This window comes from Toxotes jaculatrix, chromosome 16 (genome assembly GCF_017976425.1).
Source record: "Toxotes jaculatrix isolate fToxJac2 chromosome 16, fToxJac2.pri, whole genome shotgun sequence".
Classification (NCBI taxonomy): Eukaryota; Metazoa; Chordata; class Actinopteri; family Toxotidae; genus Toxotes; species Toxotes jaculatrix.
In genome coordinates, this window is record NC_054409.1 from 10473498 (window position 1) to 10493596 (window position 20099).

The 20099-nt window shown below is 38.8% G+C and overlaps 3 protein-coding genes across 12 annotated transcripts; 2 read left to right on the forward strand and 1 right to left on the reverse strand.

Annotated features, from left to right (window-relative positions):
* The first annotated feature begins 2384 nt into the window (after nt 1–2384).
* rassf6 (Ras association domain family member 6) lies at nt 2385–10293 on the forward strand. 7 transcript variants are annotated; one of them, XM_041058204.1, is made up of 11 exons: nt 2385–2544; nt 5381–5496; nt 5787–5865; nt 6167–6327; nt 6793–6887; nt 6997–7196; nt 7362–7463; nt 8084–8135; nt 8239–8357; nt 9123–9220; nt 9570–10293. In XM_041058204.1, the coding sequence occupies exons 2-11, from the start codon at nt 5438–5440 to the stop codon at nt 9643–9645; spliced, it is 1041 nt and encodes a 346-aa protein (XP_040914138.1). In that variant the 5' UTR covers nt 2385–2544; nt 5381–5437; the 3' UTR covers nt 9646–10293. The 7 variants fall into 7 exon arrangements, with proteins under 7 accessions (XP_040914138.1, XP_040914134.1, XP_040914140.1 ...); XM_041058200.1 differs by having other exon boundaries at nt 5420–5496; XM_041058206.1 differs by having other exon boundaries at nt 5423–5496.
* On the forward strand, nt 9809–13980 carry LOC121195040 (high choriolytic enzyme 1-like). 3 transcript variants are annotated; one of them, XM_041058209.1, is made up of 11 exons: nt 9809–9878; nt 10871–10910; nt 11530–11712; nt 11826–11844; nt 11932–11994; nt 12077–12217; nt 12500–12617; nt 12705–12883; nt 13141–13222; nt 13593–13720; nt 13860–13980. In XM_041058209.1, the coding sequence occupies exons 3-11, from the start codon at nt 11635–11637 to the stop codon at nt 13865–13867; spliced, it is 816 nt and encodes a 271-aa protein (XP_040914143.1). In that variant the 5' UTR covers nt 9809–9878; nt 10871–10910; nt 11530–11634; the 3' UTR covers nt 13868–13980. The 3 variants fall into 3 exon arrangements, with proteins under 3 accessions (XP_040914143.1, XP_040914141.1, XP_040914142.1); XM_041058207.1 differs by lacking the exon at nt 13860–13980 and having other exon boundaries at nt 13593–13834; XM_041058208.1 differs by lacking the exons at nt 9809–9878; nt 10871–10910; nt 13860–13980 and having other exon boundaries at nt 10921–11712; nt 13593–13834.
* A 41-nt stretch (nt 13981–14021) lies between these two features.
* Nucleotides 14022–17901, reverse strand: si:busm1-57f23.1 (uncharacterized protein LOC368621 homolog). 2 transcript variants are annotated; one of them, XM_041058211.1, is made up of 5 exons: nt 17767–17901; nt 17347–17586; nt 14950–15101; nt 14718–14819; nt 14022–14473 (listed from the first exon to the last, which is right to left on the reverse strand). In XM_041058211.1, exons 2-5 carry the CDS (start codon nt 17438–17440, stop codon nt 14378–14380), a joined length of 444 nt encoding a protein of 147 aa, XP_040914145.1. In that variant the 5' UTR covers nt 17441–17586; nt 17767–17901; the 3' UTR covers nt 14022–14377. The 2 variants fall into 2 exon arrangements, with proteins under 2 accessions (XP_040914145.1, XP_040914144.1); XM_041058210.1 differs by having other exon boundaries at nt 17733–17843.
* Between the last annotated feature and the right edge of the window lie 2198 nt (nt 17902–20099).

A 20099-nucleotide genomic window follows, 5' to 3' on the forward strand; every position in this document is an offset into this window, starting at 1 on the left:
GCACAGTCACTGTGTGTGTGTGTGTGTGTGTTTTAACCTCGTGATGGACAGTGGCAGCTGCTAGTTGTCCCCATGTACAGTCACTCAGGTTTTGCTGCTACGCTATAAGCTTCAGGCTCCACTAGTGAGATATCCACATTCACAGTAATGAACAACAGTGTCAATTCACTGTTTGTCCATTGAACTTTTTTTTAAGATTCAGCTTTTGAGAGCCATGTCAGCTGAGAAAAGTCACATGTATGTCTGTGAAGTTACTACAGAAAAAAAATTAAATTAAAACAGAAATAGACATTCGTTTACGTTACAGTTTATGCTGTACAAATCATCATTAACATACTCTTCTGTTTTTCAAACATCCAATCTAATCCAAGGTAAAAACACACTTTAATACATAAAATAGGATGAGAAAGGGACAAACAGATAGATTACCAGTCAAATACAACACAAATACAGTTGATCACAATATACTGAATGTACATCTGTATCCTCTTTTATCGTTAATATGCAACCAAGTATGCAGGTAAACATTAACAGTACATTTACCACATGTAATACATCTGTACACATTATACATTTCTACAAACACATCCCAACTCACTACTTAACAGCTATTTACATTTGTATTTTCACACACACACACACACACACACACACACACACACACACACACACACAGAGAGAGTCCAGGAGACAGCCTTTGTCCACCTGTTGCCTGCTAGCCTGTATGTTCTGTTTTATTTTAGGAAAGGAATGGCATTTCAGTTCGTTTGCTCCTTATCCATTCTGCTTTGGATGCAGCCAACTATTGTACTCTTCCAGCAGGCACAGTTAACGTGACACATTGTTTCTAACAGGAAACTGTCAAACTGTCATCTAGGCTCTTTTTTCCTTTTGATTGGGTATAACTGTTACCTAAACAACTTCTAAAATTAACTTTTGTGCTCATGGACAATAGCAATTCTTGTGAGGGTGATGTTGCCATAAGTGGTGTTATATGTTTTGTCTTGTTATGTGACAAAGCTAGAAGATTATGGTTTCTTGCAGAGTGTTCATCTTTGAAAACAATACCAGGTTAACGTACAGAAATGGATGTTTTCCCCCCTGTTTGGGGCAATGTCTTCTTTATCGCTAATCTTATACTGTATATTTTAGACTCACATCTCTCCTGATTCTCCTGTCAAAGATAAAATAACACACATATTTGCTACGCATAAAGCAGCCTAACTCAACTGAATGATTTTCAGCTTTTTTCATTAATAAGGCTGCTCACCACTAGGTGATGCTGTCTTGCAGGATCATGTGCACTGCATGGCAGAAGAGTAAGCTTCTTATTTAGTCATTTTCATTCAATTAAAGGCAATACACCACTGAAGTAAACCAATACCAGACCAAAAGAAAAAAAGAAAAGCTTACAGTATCAAGCTACCACTGTGCCGAAGGTCACTGACTCAGCAGTATGAGTCAGGACAACCTTTGTACTGGTACTTTGACTCCCTCTGCTGGTGCAGATATTTAACTGCTCCTCAGTGAGAATCATTACACTAAATCCTGTCTAAACTGAGCCATTTTGCAAACATGTTAGAAGCATTTTCTTTATTTAATATTTTGTTTATTTGAAAGATTGAAAAGAACCATAGTTTTAAGCCCTAATTCCCAAGCCCCTACCTGCTCCTTACTGACAGCTTTAAGGACAGATCCGTTCAGAAATGTGTGTACGGCTTGTCTGGCCATGTCTGAAGGATTGACTGCAACACCTTTACTGGTGTGGCATTATTGACTGTTTGATCTTCACCTGAGTCAGAATGTACTCTGTGACACATTGAATCCAATTACTGCTGGATTCAGGCAGTTTTTTCTGGATTACTGTTCTCTTTATTGTATTATGTGTGCTTGCAGCTGTCATCTGCCAGGTCTGGCTGCATGTTGTCTATTCTCCAATGCTGTTTCAAGTGGCACCTCAGTTATGGCTAACATGCTTTTAGCTTTCCACTATGGTGTAGTGCATGTTGGCATCAGAAACAAGTGAGCAAAGATTTGCAGCCGTGGTGTTTAGGTTCAATGTGACTCTCTCTCTCTCTCTCTCTCTCTCTCTCTCTCTCTCTCTCTCTCTCTCTCTCTCTCCCTCTGTCTCTCTTTCTCTCTCTCTCTCTCTCTCTCTCTCTCTCTCTCTCTCTCTCTCTCTCTCTCTCTCCCTCTGTCTCTCTTTTTCTCTCTCTCACTCTCTCTCTCTCTCTCTCCAGGCATACATGCACATGTACACCACAAAGCAGGCGAGTCATATCTGGTGTCAGTCAGCCCCTCCCTCTCAACACTGTCTCAACGTGTCTTGCAATAATTAACCAGCTGCTCCAACTTCACCTCCTACCACAAGCACTGTACTCTGGACCTATGAACACACACACACACTACAAACACACATACATACACACACACACACTACAAACACACATACATACACACATACACACACACACAAGGCATAAGACCTCAAACATGGAGTGAACCAGCTTCATTTGTTAGAAGACTGAAAGACTGGCTGGTCAGGTAGGAATGAATGGGTTTTGATCATTACATTGTCTGTGTAAAAGTGAGCTGCTGAACTGGAACTGGAAGCAGAACCAAAGAGGGCTACGGCTATCTTATAACAAAATGAAAATGTACAGATTGATTCAGGTTAAACTTGTCAAGATTTGTTTATGTATTATTTTCAAAGACAACAACAAAATATCAATTAGTATTCTTTACATCATGTGAATGAATACAAATATCAAACAACTAATGTTTTCTTAGTCAGTGACGTGAGATGAACTGCAATAAAGCACATCTGTAAGTTACAATAAATGTACAGTACCAAATGATTTTTTTAGTCAGGTGAAACAGCTCACAAAAGTTCAGGAGCAGTTTCAACAGGAGGCACTACACTAAAATTACATAATCAGGTCAAATCTGTGCATGTGAGTGAGAAGGAGCAAGTGTAACATGCTTAGAAACATGCAAAGAAAGAAAGACAGAGGAGTGGAGTAAAGGGGTTGGGGGGGCTGAGTGACAAACAGGAAGGCAACAAAGAGAGAAACTGGGTGTGTCATCATGTACCTTGGCTTTTTTCCCGTTGGCTACGTTTTCCCAGTTCACAGCTGACAATAAAAGAAGCTTGTATTTTACTGTGTACACGCATTTCAGCCACTGCTCCACCCTCTATATGACTGTGGTCGTGTGGCTTTGATGGATCCACATGTAGTTCCTCTCTGAATGTTGCATAAAATTAATCTTACAGGCTTAAAATGGCCTTTTTCTTGATGTGCACCTAATAATCCAATGCTCAGCTTTCTCTCTCCATTTTTATCCATACAAGAAATGTGTTTCTGTGTTAGTTAGTTAGTTAGTAAGCCTCACATGGACATGACTGGGGTAGTATTTATCACTGCCACCAGTTGGGTTGCTTTGATTCACTAATGTTTCCACACACACATACACTCACAGGTCTGATGTGTTTGCTCTAGGGGACCTTAGAACCTGCATGCTGAGACTTGAAAGACACATAGTGAAGTGTTCACATCAGTTAGTCAAGTTAGATACAAAAGAAAGAGACGTGCATCCTTGAGACTTCATGCAGATGGTGTACCAAACACAGCATGATCATCTGTATTCATTCTGAAACGAGGAGGCTTTTTAAACCTTAATTAAACTTCATTACATAATAGTACATCTGCACTTTTCCAGCAACACAGCATGCCCTGTTTGTTTAGATACACACATGCACAATTAGAGTTTTCCAATGAGCAAGTGAGCAACTCCAGAGCAGTAGTTGGCTGTTGAATGTTATAGGCTAGTATACCACACCTGGAAAGGTGCCCATTGATCCCCCTTAAAAGCCAGAAAAAGAAAGAAAGATTAAAGTGTTGTAGCAACACATTATCAGTCTTGCACAGGTATGATTGTGAAACCTTGAGGAAGTTTTAGTCCCGCCTCCTATTCCCTTAGCTAAGGAGGAAATAAAGATAATAAAAGTAAGGCTGCTGTTCCTTGTGACGTTGTTGCATGTCAGACTTTTAGCTTGTTCTGTTTTCTTGGTGCTTTCATGTACTTCTCTTGCTAAAGTATAATTTCAGTGTCCTTCATCTCAATAACCATAATTGTCCACTGCTGGCCATGTGTGTACACACCCACCATGTGTACCTGTTTGAGGCCTGTTTAAACTGATTACATAACTTTTAGAGATATTTATTTTTGCTAAGTTAAAAATGTTTAAAACATTTTATATTTCCATCATTTGTGCAATAAGTTATCCCGTGTGATCAGTTCAAATGAGGTGTGTTTAAGATATTTAATGTGAAATTTAACACATGGTTTTTGGACATTTGAAATGTGGAATATAATAAGAAAACGTCAATTTCACACATTGTTTAGAGAGATCAGTACAGCTGCATTAGCTCTAGATCCACAATGTGGGATTTCCCGCAATTTTCTATAAACGGTGAAAGGAAAGTTGAGCACTGCCCCTTTAAATATTGTTCTTGCTGCTGTAAAATGGTATGTCCCTCTGTTTAAGAGTGAGCTGTCAGTCAGAACAGGGAGTGGTGGGGCTGGTGGGATGACAGCTGCTGAATACCTGAGATATTTCTTACCAGCAAGCAGGCTGAGGCAGAGAGAGGTAGAAAGAGTGAAAGGATAAGGACACACAGGACAGACTGCTTCTGTCAGACCACTGTGTCATTTACAGTAATTCAGAAGAATAGAGGAAAGAGGAAAAGAAAAACCAGAGAACAGAGAAATTTTAAAAGGAGAAGCCACGTGGAAATTCCAGCAATCTCCTTTCACAGGCACAAGCTTCGGTGTCTCTGACCAAAGAATAAACAAATGGTTGAGTCTACACTGTCATCACTGGTTACTGGGTGGAGTACTGTTATTAAATCTCTTGGAGGCACAAAAAGAAAGTGGAAGAGTGAAGGCATGGCTATAGAGAGAGAGACAGAGAGAGAGGGATAAATATAACACGAAAACTTCAGAGAGCGACAGGGAGAGAGACTGGAAAGAGATATTTAAAGACCAGACAGAAGAAAGAGGCAGAGACAAAGAAGCAGAATCAGGAGGAGAGCTCTGATTTGCCATGTTAGAGAAGGTAAGAATAATTATATTGTTTATTTTTAGGAGGGACAATGTGTTGGTTGCTACAGGGTTAGTGTTGTTCATTTTCAGCTGCATTCCTTGCTCCAGGTTGACATTATGGCCGGTCAGGTGTCTTTGTTTAGGAGCCCTGTACCACAGCAACACACGCACGCTGAAGTCAACAAGTCGACAGCCTTTACTGTTTGTCTCCTGCCTTCGAGCTCAGGATTACTCATGTCTACTCTCGTTTTGTACCCACATGATGTCATTACAGAGGATGTTCTTCTTCTTCTTCTTCTTCTTCTCTCTGCAGTAGCTGGTGCTACCAGAGATGAATGAAGCAGCTCTGCTCCCAGTGATCCAGGCAGGAGACGGGAGGACACTGTCCAGGTGTGGCTCACTTCATGTTCAGTTCAAACTCTGCTGGCTTTGCCTCAATACAATTACAGTGACTGTTACATTTAAAACCATACTTGAGCAGAAATAATACCAGGTAAACATACTCAAAGGATCAAAAATAAAATTGTTTGCTCTGCAGAAAAATGGCCCATGAGATTGATATATTATGGTCAAGGCGGAGCTTTGGCCTGATCAAGCCACAACTGGACCATAAATACAGAAAAATATGAATTTTGCGTTGTGCTCTATTTTGTCATTCATTGCTGCTGTGTTCATTTTAGAGCAGAGTTCCTCTCACTGCTGAATACCTACAACTGCTTCCTGAAGGACCAGACCCAGCTGCACCTCAGTTACTCTCAGGTAGAGTCTGATAATATTTTAAATATTTTCTTCATAGTTTCACATTAAGTCATGGTTAGCCTTCTTGCTGCACTTAGATGTAACTCAGCATCAAGTCATACCATGAGTAGCTCAACAAGCTTCTCTCTTCTCATGGAAACTGTCATTTCAGGAAAAGTGTATGCATAAGTAATATCTTTAGGACGCCAACGTAGACATTACACAGCTGCTAATGAATCTTAGTCATAAAATGGCATGTTCATTGAATGTATGAATATAATCATAAAACATACAGGTGTTCATGCATCTGTCTCTGTAACAGGGGGCTGATAGAGAGGTGGTAGTGGAAGGCTTCCTGAATATCTCGTGGGGAGTACGCAGACCAATCAGGCTGAAAATACAGGACGACAAACAGATACTTCCCTTTGCTCCTCTGATCTCACCTGATCCCACCAGTCCAGTCAGCCCACTCGGAAACAAGAGGTTGATTTCAACATTTGTGGATTACTACTTATATGTCAACAACACAGCTCAGAATGTGGAGAACTTTGTGCATTTATAATTCCAAACTTCTATGTTTTTTATTGTCCTTGTTTCTTCATTAACTCACAGCAAATCCTGAATCTGCACTTTTTTTAAGCCCTCGGCACACAAAGAAACATAACAGTCACAACATGATAAAACTAGAGGGTTGTTCACTTTTGGAAAATAAATGTATGTGTACTCAGAGGAACAGCGAGTCCAAATTGAGCAATGAGCTACAACAATCTCTAATATTGACTTGGCCAAAACAGTTTCTTCAAGTTCCTGCCACAAATGATAATTTGCAGTGTATGTGTCATGTAATGTACACAGTGAGCTCTTAAAACAGATTAACAAATGTGTGAATCGCACTTCAGTGAGAGATTTGTATGTAAAAATGAATTCCTCCTGTTCCTCTCTCTACAGGGGTATGACAAGATGGGGAGAATGCGTTGACCTTCACCAGATAGATGAGATGTCTGAGACAGTACAGCAAACAGCAGTCACCAATCCTTTACCAGGTTATTTTTTCCTACCATTTTGATTAAATCCTGATATAGAAAGCAATTTATAGATTGTAATCTAACCTCATACCAAATGCTGAAAAGGAGACACTGTATCACACTAAAGGTCCTGTTGTTTATGAGACCACCACACTGCGTCCCATGAGGCAGAAGAACCCAGAGCTGGAGGCGGAGTCCAACCTGTTTCGCTGTATGAGTGACGCCTCATTGGTCAAGAGGAGGCGGGGTAAGGGAAAGTCAGCAGCACAAAGAGAGAAAGAAAGACAACATCGCTTTTCCATCAATGGACACTTCTATAACTATAAGGTAACAGACCCTCTTCATGATTTCTACTTTTCCATTTTCTTTAATTCATCGTCTCTTATTTATCATTCTGCCCTGTCAAGTTCAACCCTCCCTGCCCTCCCATATAATCCGTACATCTCTCTCCACATCTCCTGTAACTCACCAATTGATTTTTGTTTTCTCTAGACCTCTATCTTCACTCCATCCTTCGGTACTTCAACTAAAGTTCGTATCTCCAGCAGGATGACCACAAACCAGGTCATTGAACAGCTGCTAAACAAGTTCAAGGTGAAGTGACAAATCACAGTGATGTACATTACAAATAACACAAATATCAATATTAGTGACTGCACAACTTTAATCTACAGTTGCCAGTCAGTAAATGCATGCACTGTATGGGCATATACACTGCTTTGTTTTTTATGTAATTTAAAATTATATGAGTGGACTTTCTCATAACTAGACATTCACAGGATTCAGATTCAACCTTGTATGTCATGTATAATATCTTTTTAACTGGGTACTAAATTGATAATCACAGAGTATATATTAAGAACTGACAGTCGCAGGGTGGTGATCATTACTCTGACAGTACAACACTAATTAGAGGTCACACAGTTGGGGTTCATTTTGTCAGAAGAGTTTACCATCCAATCTATTACACATTAATACACAGCTGCAAACTAGAATTATTAATCAGCTGAAAAAAATCAGTTATGTTTAAGCACTTCAAAGGAACCTGTGCATATCTTTTTCAGAAAAAAATATATAGCGGAAACAAAACAGACGAAAAACATAGACACAATGTGATTTATTACATAGAAATACAGGAAATACAGTTGAAGCTCAGACCTTCATCAGCCAAGCAGAAATGAGCATTTACGTGTTTAAATATGTTCATCTTACAGATAGAGAACGACCCCCAGGAGTTTGCTCTGTACTGTGTCCACCAGAGTGGAGGTACTTTTTTTTTCTGTTATCCCAGTGTTACACAGGAAACAATGTAAGACAACATAAGAAAGCAAAATGCCACCCTGATGTTGTGTGCATGTGTTTTGTCTAGAAAAGAGGAAGCTCAGTAACAGAGACCAGCCGCTCTGGGAGCGCATACTGCAAGGGCCCTCTGATGACATTATGAAGATATTTCTGATGGACATGGACGAAGAGGAAGTCAGCAATGATGTGAGTGCGCTAGTCCTGCCTGTATCAAGCATATCTTGACTAATCATTAGCAAAATATTGACTTATATAAGGACATTGCATCCAGATGTGGACCTGTATCTGATTCATTTCAGTTTAACAACAGAATTCTTCATCTAATACAGAGGTGTCAAACCTGTTCCACAAAGGGCCGGTGTGGCTGCAGGTTTTTGTTCCAACCAAGCAGCAGCAGCACACCAGACTTGACTCATTTAATCAACTGATCTCAGTCTTCAGACAGTTGATTGGTCAAACTGTGTGTTCTTGATTGGTTGGAACAAAAACCTGCAGCCACACGGCCCTTTGTGGAACAGGTTTGACACCTATGATCTAATATCAGTGATATTCATCAGGTGTTGATGTCAGTCCCTGAGAAACATTTTTTTTGCACCACTGATGCTACACACACATGACAATGTGCATGTATTAGTTGGCTGCATAAATGTGAAGCAGTCATATTGCTGATGGACTTAAACATGAAAATCTGTGCTTCTTTTGCCCACAATTGAAAAACTGAAAAATGTAAACACACGCCTTTAAGTTGATCACAAAAAAAGCAAGCTTGGATAGTGTGTGGTTGGTAGTGTGGATTTACAGTCCAGTGTGAGAGCATACTGAGCTGGTGTATTGCCTACTATTTTGATCAAGTTTCTTTTGTTTGTTTCTTAATTTCCAAGGCTCAGTTCCACAGTCTTGATATTACCCTGTTACAAATTAAATAAACTTTATGCTGTCTCTCTCTGTCAGGTAGCACAGTACCTGAACTTGGAGCTTCCACTTTTGGAGCAGGTTCTACTGAAGCTCAGAGAGGAGGAGAACAGAGAGATACAGAGGGTCATTAGCAAGTAAGTGTAAGACAGTATATAATTAAACACTTAGTTAAAGGACACCAGTGGTTTAGTCACTTTAATGCATCATTTAAAAGAGAAGTGATACCTACAGAGTCATGAAGAAATGTTAAAGTGTGTAAAACAGTGTGCAGTTCACTGCCTTGACTTCATTCTCCTGTACACCTGTCTGACAGATGTGCACATACTACACTCACAAGCATTTGAAACATAATCATTGTAGTAACATGTCCAGGCCTGATGATGGAGCCAGTATCTTAAATAACCTTACGTTGCTTTTTGCTGCTCACTCAGAGTCTCTGTATGTGTGTCTGTTCTTGTGTGCGTGTGTGTGTGCGTGTGCCAGGTACCACCAGCAGCATAGACTCCTGTCCCGTATGCTGAGCTGTAAGATGTCGCCTCATATTGAGACCAGTGTCTGACCACTGCTGATCTGAATTACTGACACAGGACCTGTCATTCATCATAGCACCACTCTTTTAAGGATAAAAGAGTAGCCATGGAGAGATCTGGAGAAGTCTGCACATTTTGTTTTTACATCTTTTATCTTCATAAACAAGATTAAAGGTGGCAAAGTCTGGATGTGAAACACATAGGCGAATATTTTGGAAAAGACCACATGACACACTATCATCACAGAAAAACTGAATACATGGTAAATAGTTTTCATTCATCATATGATTTTAAAAACTGTAAAATAAGTACAAGATAGAACTGTAAGAAGCTTTTGTATATAAGTGTAAATAAGTTTTGCGTGTACATGAATGAGTAAAAGTTGTGGGACCAGCGTGACTACTTCTGTTTTCTGCTTTTTATTTGTGGAAGCTGGAGTGTGGCAATGAAAATTTTCCGGGGTTAGCTCTAGTCAGTTAATTAATCTACTATAACCTAAACAAATGTATGATTTGATGAATAAAAACCAACTATTAATGATGACTCAATCAAAAGGTGTAAACAAAACACCCAAAATAGGTACTTTTCCATTTAGGGCACCAGGAATTGAAATGAGTTTCTTTTTTATACACAAATCAATAAGATAAATAAAGACTGGGAATTTTAAAGCATATGTTTATTATTTAACTTTATTTTAATAATTGACACATTTGTCGTGTTTCTGTTTTTTGCCTCCCTGCTCCCTTTTTTGAGAACTGCGAGTGTGTGTGTGTGTGTGTGTGTGTGTGTGTGTGTGTGTGTGTGTGTGTGTGTGAGAGAGAGAGAAACAGGACACTGCTTACAAATGGAAAACCCTGTCATCCTAATAAATAATGGTGCAGTGTCTGGGCTGTTTAGTGGTTAGGACTTTCTAATTGTTCGCCAAACCCTCCAGACTCATTTTCCCCAAGCACTGAGACCAATTTTCCTCTGACGTGATAAAGAATGACCAAAAGAGATTAAATGGTAACTGGATGTTCTGCTGAAGGTTTGAGTTTCCATGCGATGCTGGCCAAGTAGCCCAAAAATAGTACATCATGCTTTTTAGAAATAGAAAGGGTGTGTACCTCAGTGGCATGGCTTTACTATTGTCATTGTGGGAGAAACCCACAGATGTTGGTGAGGTGATCCCCATCTTAAAAGAAAATCCATGTGCCTGTATATTAATTTTCACTTTTACTGAAACACTGACATGAAATTTCCCTTTGTCAACAGGACTTTGTAACTGTGGGAAGAGTTTGTGTATCTGGTGCAAGTAGGTTTGTTTTCTTTATAAAAAAAAAATTCTGCTCAATGAGACAAATTTATTTTTTAAACATGATCAAAATCATCATATAAAAGTAGCATAATACTATTAATGATTATAAGTAATTTGGAACATTAAGAGACATAATATCTTTTCTTTTTAAAATCTATAAAAATGTCCCCATCTGACAGTATTTTCAAGTAAAAGACAGCTGAAACCTTTGGGTGTAGACCAGTGCGTCACCTTTCTGTTTACATTTTAGTTGTGTTCATGGAGGATTAAGTGTCTTGTAATTGTGACAACATGTCAGTCAAATGACTTCAGCTAAGATAAATTTACTCAGCCTTGCCTGTCACCTGAAAAGAGTCGGGGTGTTTCCTGTGTGAGCTTATCCTTTCATTAAGTTAAGTTCGTTTCAGGAGGGCTTTGGTTGCTGAATGGTTGCAGCATATGCCATGTAACCATGGATCTTTGTTCATGTCAAACTCCTTTCAAACACTCTTTCTCTTTTCCATGTTTCCTTTCTGCCTCTTCGCTAATAACTATAGCAAAAACACCAAAAATAATCTTTAAAATAAAGATTTGTTTTGGGTTTTAACTTGGGTCTTAACAGTAAATCTGTTTGCAGAAGCTGTTCCTCCCTTTTTGGCTGTATAAAATCAAGACTGCAACCTTTGAGGTCACTGGTCAACGAAAATTTTCACGAGTCACTCCAACCGGCAGGATCTCCCACATGAGGATGATGAAGCTGAATCTCTTCTCTGCTGTCTTGGCCATCCTGCTGGGCCTTTCAGTACAAAATTACGCCCTGGTAAGACAGATGCTGCAACAAATATATTTTTCTGTAACTGTTTCATATGTTTTCAAAAGTTCAAGATTTATATGTATATTTTTACAGCTTATGTTTGCTTTGTGTCTCTGCAGGTGCGACCTCATGAGGAGGGTAAGTGATTTTCCTTATTCCATATGTTAAACATGTCTTATTAAGCAATGGGTCTCCCAGTTAGGTAACTGAGTCTTCTCATTTCAGGTGTGAACACCAATATATCTCACCGTTTAGATGTAACTTCACGAATTCTGGAGGCAAACAAAGGTGATTCATTCAGGGCAAAATTTCCTCACCTGCTCACATCTGGTTGTATTTTACATCCTGTCTACAAATTGTCTTACTACAGGCATCAACCATGCTCTGGTGGAGGGCGATGTTGCTCTTTCAAAGAACAGGAATGCCATGAAATGCTGGAGAGACTATTGCAAATGGAAAAAATCCTACAATGGACTGGTTGAAGTACCCTACACCATCAGCGATTATTTTTGTAAGATCTCAGTTATTCATTCTTGAAAATTTTGATGGCAAAGGAGGTTCATGAAGTGTGGAAATGAAGTGAGCCTGACGATTTTCCATTTAGGTTTAGACTTACAATGAAGATTTTTATCTTTTTTGTCTTGTAAGAGAAACAAGTAAAAATCCTAGTTCATGCTCAACAACTGAAAATGTGCTCTACTTTAATCTATTGACAACAACAAGAAAGTTTGACCACATCTGTATCAAGTATTCTGATGTCAATAAACTGACCTTAATCTTGTTTTCATTGCAGATGACAGTGAAAGGGCCTCAATTGAAAAAGCTATGGAAGCTTTCCACCAGAAAACCTGCATTCGTTTTGTTCCTTATCATGGCCAGTCTGACTACCTGAGCATTGAGAGTGAACTTGGGTGAGTGCAGAGCGGAGGTGCTGGTCAGTACAATGTAGAAGCCGGCCAGGATTCAAAGCTGTCATTCTGTTTTTCGCTGTGCTGTAGGTGCTGGTCCAATATTGGTAGAGATGGAGGTCAGCAGGTGGTTTCTCTGTCTGTGTATGGTTGTCTTGATTATGGGGTCATTCAGCACGAGCTCCTCCATGCGCTGGGCTTCCACCATGAGCACACAAGGAGCGACAGGGACCAATATGTCAGGATCAACTGGGAAAATATCCCAACTGGTGAGCTCTAAGCCTCTGAAATTAAAATTCTCATATTTTATCATTCACATGGAATAAGAACTCTAATATTAATCAACCAGCTGGAGTAAAGAGCATAAATTTACTGATGTATCTTTAATCATATAACTGTTTTTTACAATTCTGAGTATATATATATATGTGTGTGTGTGAAAGTGGAAATACAGTTGTGTGACAGAGAAAGTTCATGTTAGATATAATGAAAACTTATGGCCTAAACCTATTTTTTTATTCGACAGAAAATGCATACAACTTCCACAAAACGGACACCAACAACTTGAACACCCCATATGACTATTCCTCTGTTATGCATTATGGAAGGTAACATCTCTTTATGTCATTTATAGGACTAAGGATATGTTTTTTATCAAATAAATACCACATTCACATTACACATGTTGCGCACAGTCTATTGGTAACATGAAAAATATATATATTAGAGCAACTTTAATTTTATAATCTCTGTACAGGCTTTACAGCTTATCTCCTTCTTGACTGAAGCAAAAACGTGTAATGATCATGAAGCCAAATTACACTAAATTAACCGCAAACCATTTATGTGAACATGTGGCAATACGAAAAGGAACCAGTTCTTTGAAAAATATTTTAAGCTTTTGTCTTTACAGACAAAAAAAGAAGACACATTTCCATTAGTATGTGATTCTATTTATTTTTTATTTTATTTTTATAGGACTGCCTTCACATCAACATATGGAGCAGATACCATTACTCCCATCCCAGATTCCTCTGTGCCAATTGGACAGAGGGATTCTATGTCTGATATTGATATCCTCAGGATCAATAGGTTATACGAATGCAGTAAGTATAGACATGGTTAAAGATACAGATTAATCCACTGTCTTTACTGACTATTAAAATTTATTTTAAAGACATTTCTGCTTAATAATAATAATTATTATAATAATAATTGAATTCTTCTTCTCATCATTCGTTTCAGACATCTGAAAGAAAATGAAGGCAACTCTCAAGATGCTCTGTGTGTTGTTAAAACTTTCATGAGAGGCAATGTGCGTGACCAAATATATGTAAATATCACACCAAATAAAATGAAGTTTGACATGAAAATTCATGTGGTCTTTATCTATTTCCTTCAGTGTCCTTTATCATGGTGAGGGTTTTTTTTTTTTTTTTAATCACTCAAATGAGCAAAAATCTGTTGTTTTACATGTTTATGACAATGGCATCTAGTGCACAGACAGTACATCAAACCATAAAACAATAAAAATGATATAAAAGAAGTGAATGAGGAACAAGACGTAATAATTACACAACACTAATTTCAGTAATATCACTGTTATAGCTTGTTAATCTTCTCTCAGCCCTCACATCCACTACTAGAAAAGCGAGCTAGAAAAGGTTTTCTTCATGAAAAACATCAATACTGTATCAATGAAAGAAGTCTTTCAAAGCTACATAGAGCTAAACTGTAAAAATGTTCACTTTGTTAAAAAAAAGTTAGACCTCCTCCCTGAGTTTGCTGCATTTTCGTGTCTTCAGCTCATGTGTCCCCTTGCGGGGGTTGAAAGTCACCTCAAAGTGGCACTTCCTTTGCTGTGGAAGGGGAAACAAAGATAACCGTGATACAGGAATTGAGAAATCTCAAAAATGTTTTACCTGTACTGTAAAAGACAACAATTCATTTTCAGACTTTGTATTCCTAGACAGAAAAGAATGAATGCAACTGTTGAGTTCAACAGACGTAGGTGCTGCATTACAAAATATTGAAAACAGTGTGTTAAAGAAATATTACTGAGCTGAATATATCCTGATAAACAACAAACAAAAGCAGATATACCTTTTTGTCAAGACTGCAGCTGTTCAAATCAGGTTTTTCAGATTTGAGACACATAGTTTTTCCCAGGACTGCATCAATCTTAAAGTTGATCATGTTGGTCACCTAATGATGTGACCAGACAAGACACACAGACAGAGATATCACATTTTGTGACACTCTAAAATAAATTTTATACAGTGGTGAAATGGTGTATTATATATGAGTTCCTGTGTTTCAGAAAGATGGGTCTAACCTGACTCTCAGCAGAGGTGATAGAGACCAGTCTGAACATCCTCTTGTTTTTGGAGTCTTTGTTGAACATGTTCACAGCATGTCGAGCTGCCTCCTGAACCTCAGCTGACTCTGGGCTCCTCTCAGACCAGCCACCCAAAAGATTATGTTTTCCTGCAAGGAAATTAAACACACACAAGGTAAACTGTGATATTAAAAGTACTCTCATACTTGTACAAACGCACTCATGACACTTAAGAGTTGCACAATCATATACACACAAGCTGTCAGCTTTTAAGTGTTATGATTTCATGTGTTCCCTTTGGGGTTTTTATGCTCCTTCATCCTGACAAATTTCCCGTTTCAGTCCAGAACATCAGTCAAGGACTTGGAAACTGTAAGACCACCAAACCCTGGATTCAGCCAGTCTTACACTCACACTTGTTTTGTGCTGCCAAACCATTGTCTGCTCTCTGCCAAATCACATCTTTATCATCAGGCCAATATAAAGCGGACTTTCTCAAGGAAATTAAAAATAAAAAGATTTAGAAATAATAGTTGCAGCTCCTGTAACTTGAGTGACCAAGCCCCTGATGTTGGTTTATTTTCATTTTATACAGTAAAAGTTTTTAGTCACAGCAGCAGAGCGGCTGTAGGGATGGCAAAGTCAGCTTGTCAGTGCACCACTTCGGTCCAGACTGAAATTGGATGGATTGCCATGAAACTTTATGCAGATATTCATGGTCCCAATGTGTAAAGCCTACAAAGCCTACTGACTTTGTTGATCCCCTGACTTTTTGACTAGGAGCATCAGCAGGTCAGAGTTTTCACCAGTGAAATATCTGATCTGATACAGATATTCATGATTCCCTCAGGATGAATCCTACCAATTTTGGCAATCCCCTGACTGTTCATCCAGCACCACCTTGAGGTTGACATTTGTGGTTTTGTGTTAAGTTTTGAGCATTTACCTTATATATCATGTACTGATATTCACCAGACACAATGTTTCTCTGCTCAGCAAAACCGAAGCTGCTGATGTTGAACAAATTTGATGAATGAGCACTAAATGGAAATGATGGATTTGGTTTCCCTCCCAAACCAAACTCCAAACCAACTTTCTCTGGCTCCCGTCTAAGTCAAACCTCCTGACTCACTGTACCCAACCAGACTTCAGTTTGGAATCAAACTGAGACTGACTTCATACTTCAACACACATTTATTTTGCCATTGTGTCATACAGACACACCCTGTAGAGAGGTTCAAATGTCATCACCATACATCTTTAAAAAAAAATGTTTAAACTAATTTAAAGTTGAATCACTTGCTGGGCTTGACACATTTAGTAACCAAAAAATTCTGATCATAGAAGAGTAATGACTCTTTGAATGTCTTTTATTATATTATATTATTTATTATGTAAATATGTGCTTTTCCTGCTTGTCTGCATTCTCAATGATTAGACGGGAGTGTACCAGAAGATGACTTGAAAGAGCTGACTTTCTTGTCAGTGATTTGAGTTGCTGCTTAATTTTGTGTTAATTTTTCATGTTTTTGTCTTTTATTGAAGTTTTTGTTTAATTCTATGTTTTATTTTATGGTTCCTGAGTAAAGTGCTGTTCATTTGTTTGATTTCATTGAATGACAAATGGCATATGAAAGCACAAAGTCAACTTGGCAGAGTTGTAAAGGTTTTGTTTGGCTGGTTTCTAGATTGTATAGTCATGACTCACACAGAAGCCAATGCTGCTGTCACAGATGCATACAGTAGTTCTATTGTCTTTTCAATCTATATAACCTTCCCTTCCCATCTTGAATGCCCTGTTTCGTTTCACATTATTCAAAAAGTGCGTGCATAGTACAAAGTTGTTCTTTAGCGTGTTATTTACTTTTCTCTAACTGCACCAACTCTAACTAATCTACAGCTGTGAATATTAGTACATGCCTCACCTGACACAGCTTAAATTTAAATGTACAAATTTAAATAAGCAGAAAAGAGTCATTATATCAGACCAGTGGGAGATTATATAATTATGCGTGTACCTCCCTGTTCTTATATCATTTTATCTTTAAATAAAGTAACAGGTAAGACTCATCTGAATCACAAGAATATGGGTATGAATTGTCGGCACAGTTCAGTGTTCTATATCCACCCATCAAATTCAGTACATATTATTACTGCTTTTTTCTGTTTCTTATTGTTTCATGTGGAGACTTTTAAAGAATTTTGTTACTGCTTTTTGACGGGTTATATCAAGCCACAAAGTCTGTTCTCCCAAAGAAATATGTCAGAAACACAGAGGGCAGCCCATTCTCCTTCTAATAATATTCTTTTATCTTGCTTGCCCCTCTGTATCCTCCCTCCCAAAGTTTCTACAATGACACTCACGTCATATTTTTTGTCCATATCACTACTTACTTTTCACAATGACTTCCTCCACAGGCTGATCTCCCGTACACAGCTGGACAACTGACAGACATATCAGCACTGACAATGACACTGGGAGAGACATCTTCACTTGCAGACCACCACCAAACTGTGCTGTGCTCTTCACAAGGAAAGGGCTAGTGGAAGATGGATCTTCAGGAAAAGACGTCAGATAAAACAGGACACTTTACTTGAGCTGAACCACTTGCCAACCAACTTGCAGGCGTCCCGCTGATCCAGATCCGCAGAGAGAGCAGAGAAGAGAGTTACTTTAAAAAGTCAACTTAAAATAGAGGAAATATAACCATAACATGCAAAAAAAAAGACTTATATTCAGAAAAGTCTACCAAGAAATATACATTATTACAACTGTTTACCTTTCTGATATAAAAATAAAAAATAGGACTTCACCTAGTGAATGCTGAAGCAATAGTGAGCCAGACTGAGAGCAATAATGTGAGTGAGGAAGAGAGGTGGAGGGAGGGACAGGGTGTTGTTAGTGAACCGCGTTAAATCTGGTATGTTTAACAAGCCAGTGAAGACCACACCCACCCACTGCCTGGCACTCACGTCATGTAGAGAGATTTAACAAGAGTGTGTTTGAGAGAAAGAGAAAACAAAACCTTAGGTGGGAGGGTTGGTGTGGATGGCTTTTGGTTATGTGCTATTGTTTGTGTGTGTGCGCTTGTATTTCTGGCCTCTTTGTGTGTTAGCATTCATGTGTGACATGTGGGTGTGTAGCCTGCTAACGTGATATGTCTATGTGGACGTGCGCATTTTCGTTTGGTTGGTTTCTTCACAGGAGTGAACAAGGCACTTTTGTGGTGATGATCTGACTCAGACTCAGCAAGTAACGTGCTGGCAGGCAGTGAGTCATAACGCAGACTACAGCACGCAGCAGAACCATATCTCATGCTTGTTCTAGGTACATCAACATCCCATTCAGAACCTTGTGTTATCATATGATTAAGGGTTGGAAGAGTTCTAATGGTGGTAAATAAATTCACAAACATCAGCAAGTGGAATCTGGCATGACGGAAATCATGTGAGCTGCTGGAAAAAGGGTCAGGAGGCTTCAGACGTCTCAAGCAGAAGCATTTATTGATGATCAAATAACAGAGGAGAAACCAGATGAGCCATACAAGCTGACACCGTGTGATGTCACCCAGTTCTGATGCTGTCCTTCCTGCTGACCACATTTCACCTTAAAACTATGTCATATAGGTAGTAAACCTGTCCAAATATGGCTATTTATCATGAGACTACTTCACACCCATACACTAACTCTCATTTTACCTAATGGCATTGTATGTCCCAGTAACCTCTGTCCCACTAAAGGAGACCTTCTATAACTAACAAACAAAGAGGCACAGGCTGTTTGTTATGGCTATGACCCTGACCATTGGAGGCTCCAGTTATCCACTGTTGATGGGCTAATGTTTATAGGGCCACTTATAAGACTTATGAGCCTAATGCTAAGTAAAAACCTTTAAAAAAAAAAGCAACTTGCCTGCAGTTATAAAGATGTGGAGGACTCACTAGTGGGCAGAAGAACTTCGCAACAAGGTGACACAGACACAACCCTGACATATTGAAACCTTATGGAGTTTTTATAGCTGGCACGTTGGCAAACATTTTCTCTTTACACATCAGCAGACATAGAACAATGGTGCTTGGCAGGTATTAGAGCTTTTTGCTGGAAACAGCTGCCTGCTGCTGCTGAATACAAGGTTGATGTAAACAGTGGAACCAAACAAAGTAGTTACTGTGCCATAAACCAAAACCATGACCTACAAGGGGCTATAAAGCTCCATGTGGCTGCAGAGTCAGGTGATAATTCTCTGTGGTTTTCACTGTGAGAGACTCAATGACACACAGTCATTTTACTTATTGTTGATATAAAAAACATCCATTAGTGGAACTTGCATATATGCAGTTCTAACAATCTTATGTATACCTAAAGGTTATATACTGTACTTTTGTATGATGGGAAAACCTGCTGGATGGAAAACCATTTTTACAAGTATGCATGGTGCCCCACCTGTAGGTTAAAATTTCCACTCTTGTGAAATTGTCTCCATGGCTACAAGATGAATTTACACAAATGTTGGTCCAGACATTCACATTCTCCAGAATATGAATCCAAATGGCACTGGTGGTGTAACCAAGCTGAAGTCTCAGCACTGCTTGCTTGATGATTAAGTCTCTTCCTGTAGCAAAATACTGCACCATCATCTGATAAACCATCAAAATCAAATGGACAAATCTCCTGATTTTTTTATCTTCATATTTTTTTCCCCCCTCATCCCTTGATGTCATGTATACGTGTGTGGGACAGCTGTCAGCTGATGCTGTTGATGTGGTGTGGTTGATGTGGTTAGGCTGGTTGATGTTTGTTTGCTGATTTATGTTGTGAAAATATATTAAGAATATTTGAACAATGATTTTGGTGATCGCTTGACTTTTCTTCCAGTCTCACCGGCAGGTTGGTGGTTTGAGTGAAATGTTTTGACAGCTGCTGCATGGATTGCCTTGCTTGGCATTCTTGGTCTTTGAGGACTCTTTTGTGATCCTTTGACTTTTCATCTACCAACAGTATCAGGTCAAAATTTCAGTTTGCTGTTTAATACATTTAAATATGCCAACATAGATAAAGAAATAACCACATACCTTATAGATAAGTCAGGGGCAAAATCTGATTTCTGATATATAAAGTAAAGTTTTAGTGAAATCAGACTGGAGGG

Bases quoted from the DNA above. Each gene is read 5' to 3' on its own strand.
- si:busm1-57f23.1 (XM_041058211.1), bottom strand. From the start codon at position 17,440: ATGTCTCTCCCAGTGTCATTGTCAGTGCTGATATGTCTGTCAGTTGTC. The intron at 15,102-17,346 runs GTAAGTAGTGAT...ATTTCCTTGCAG, and splicing joins GGAGGAAGTCATTGTGAAAA to GAAAACATAATCTTTTGGGT. The intron at 14,820-14,949 runs GTTAGACCCATC...TCACATCATTAG, and splicing joins TCACCTCTGCTGAGAGTCAG to GTGACCAACATGATCAACTT.
- LOC121195040 (XM_041058207.1), top strand. From the start codon at position 11,635: ATGAGGATGATGAAGCTGAATCTCTTCTCTGCTGTCTTGGCCATCCTG. The intron at 12,218-12,499 runs GTAAGATCTCAG...TTTTCATTGCAG, and splicing joins CACCATCAGCGATTATTTTT to ATGACAGTGAAAGGGCCTCA. The intron at 12,884-13,140 runs GTGAGCTCTAAG...TTTATTCGACAG, and splicing joins CTGGGAAAATATCCCAACTG to AAAATGCATACAACTTCCAC.
- rassf6 (XM_041058199.1), top strand. The intron at 6,328-6,792 runs GTTGATTTCAAC...CTCTCTCTACAG, and splicing joins AGCCCACTCGGAAACAAGAG to GGGTATGACAAGATGGGGAG. The intron at 7,464-8,083 runs GTGAAGTGACAA...TTCATCTTACAG, and splicing joins AGCTGCTAAACAAGTTCAAG to ATAGAGAACGACCCCCAGGA.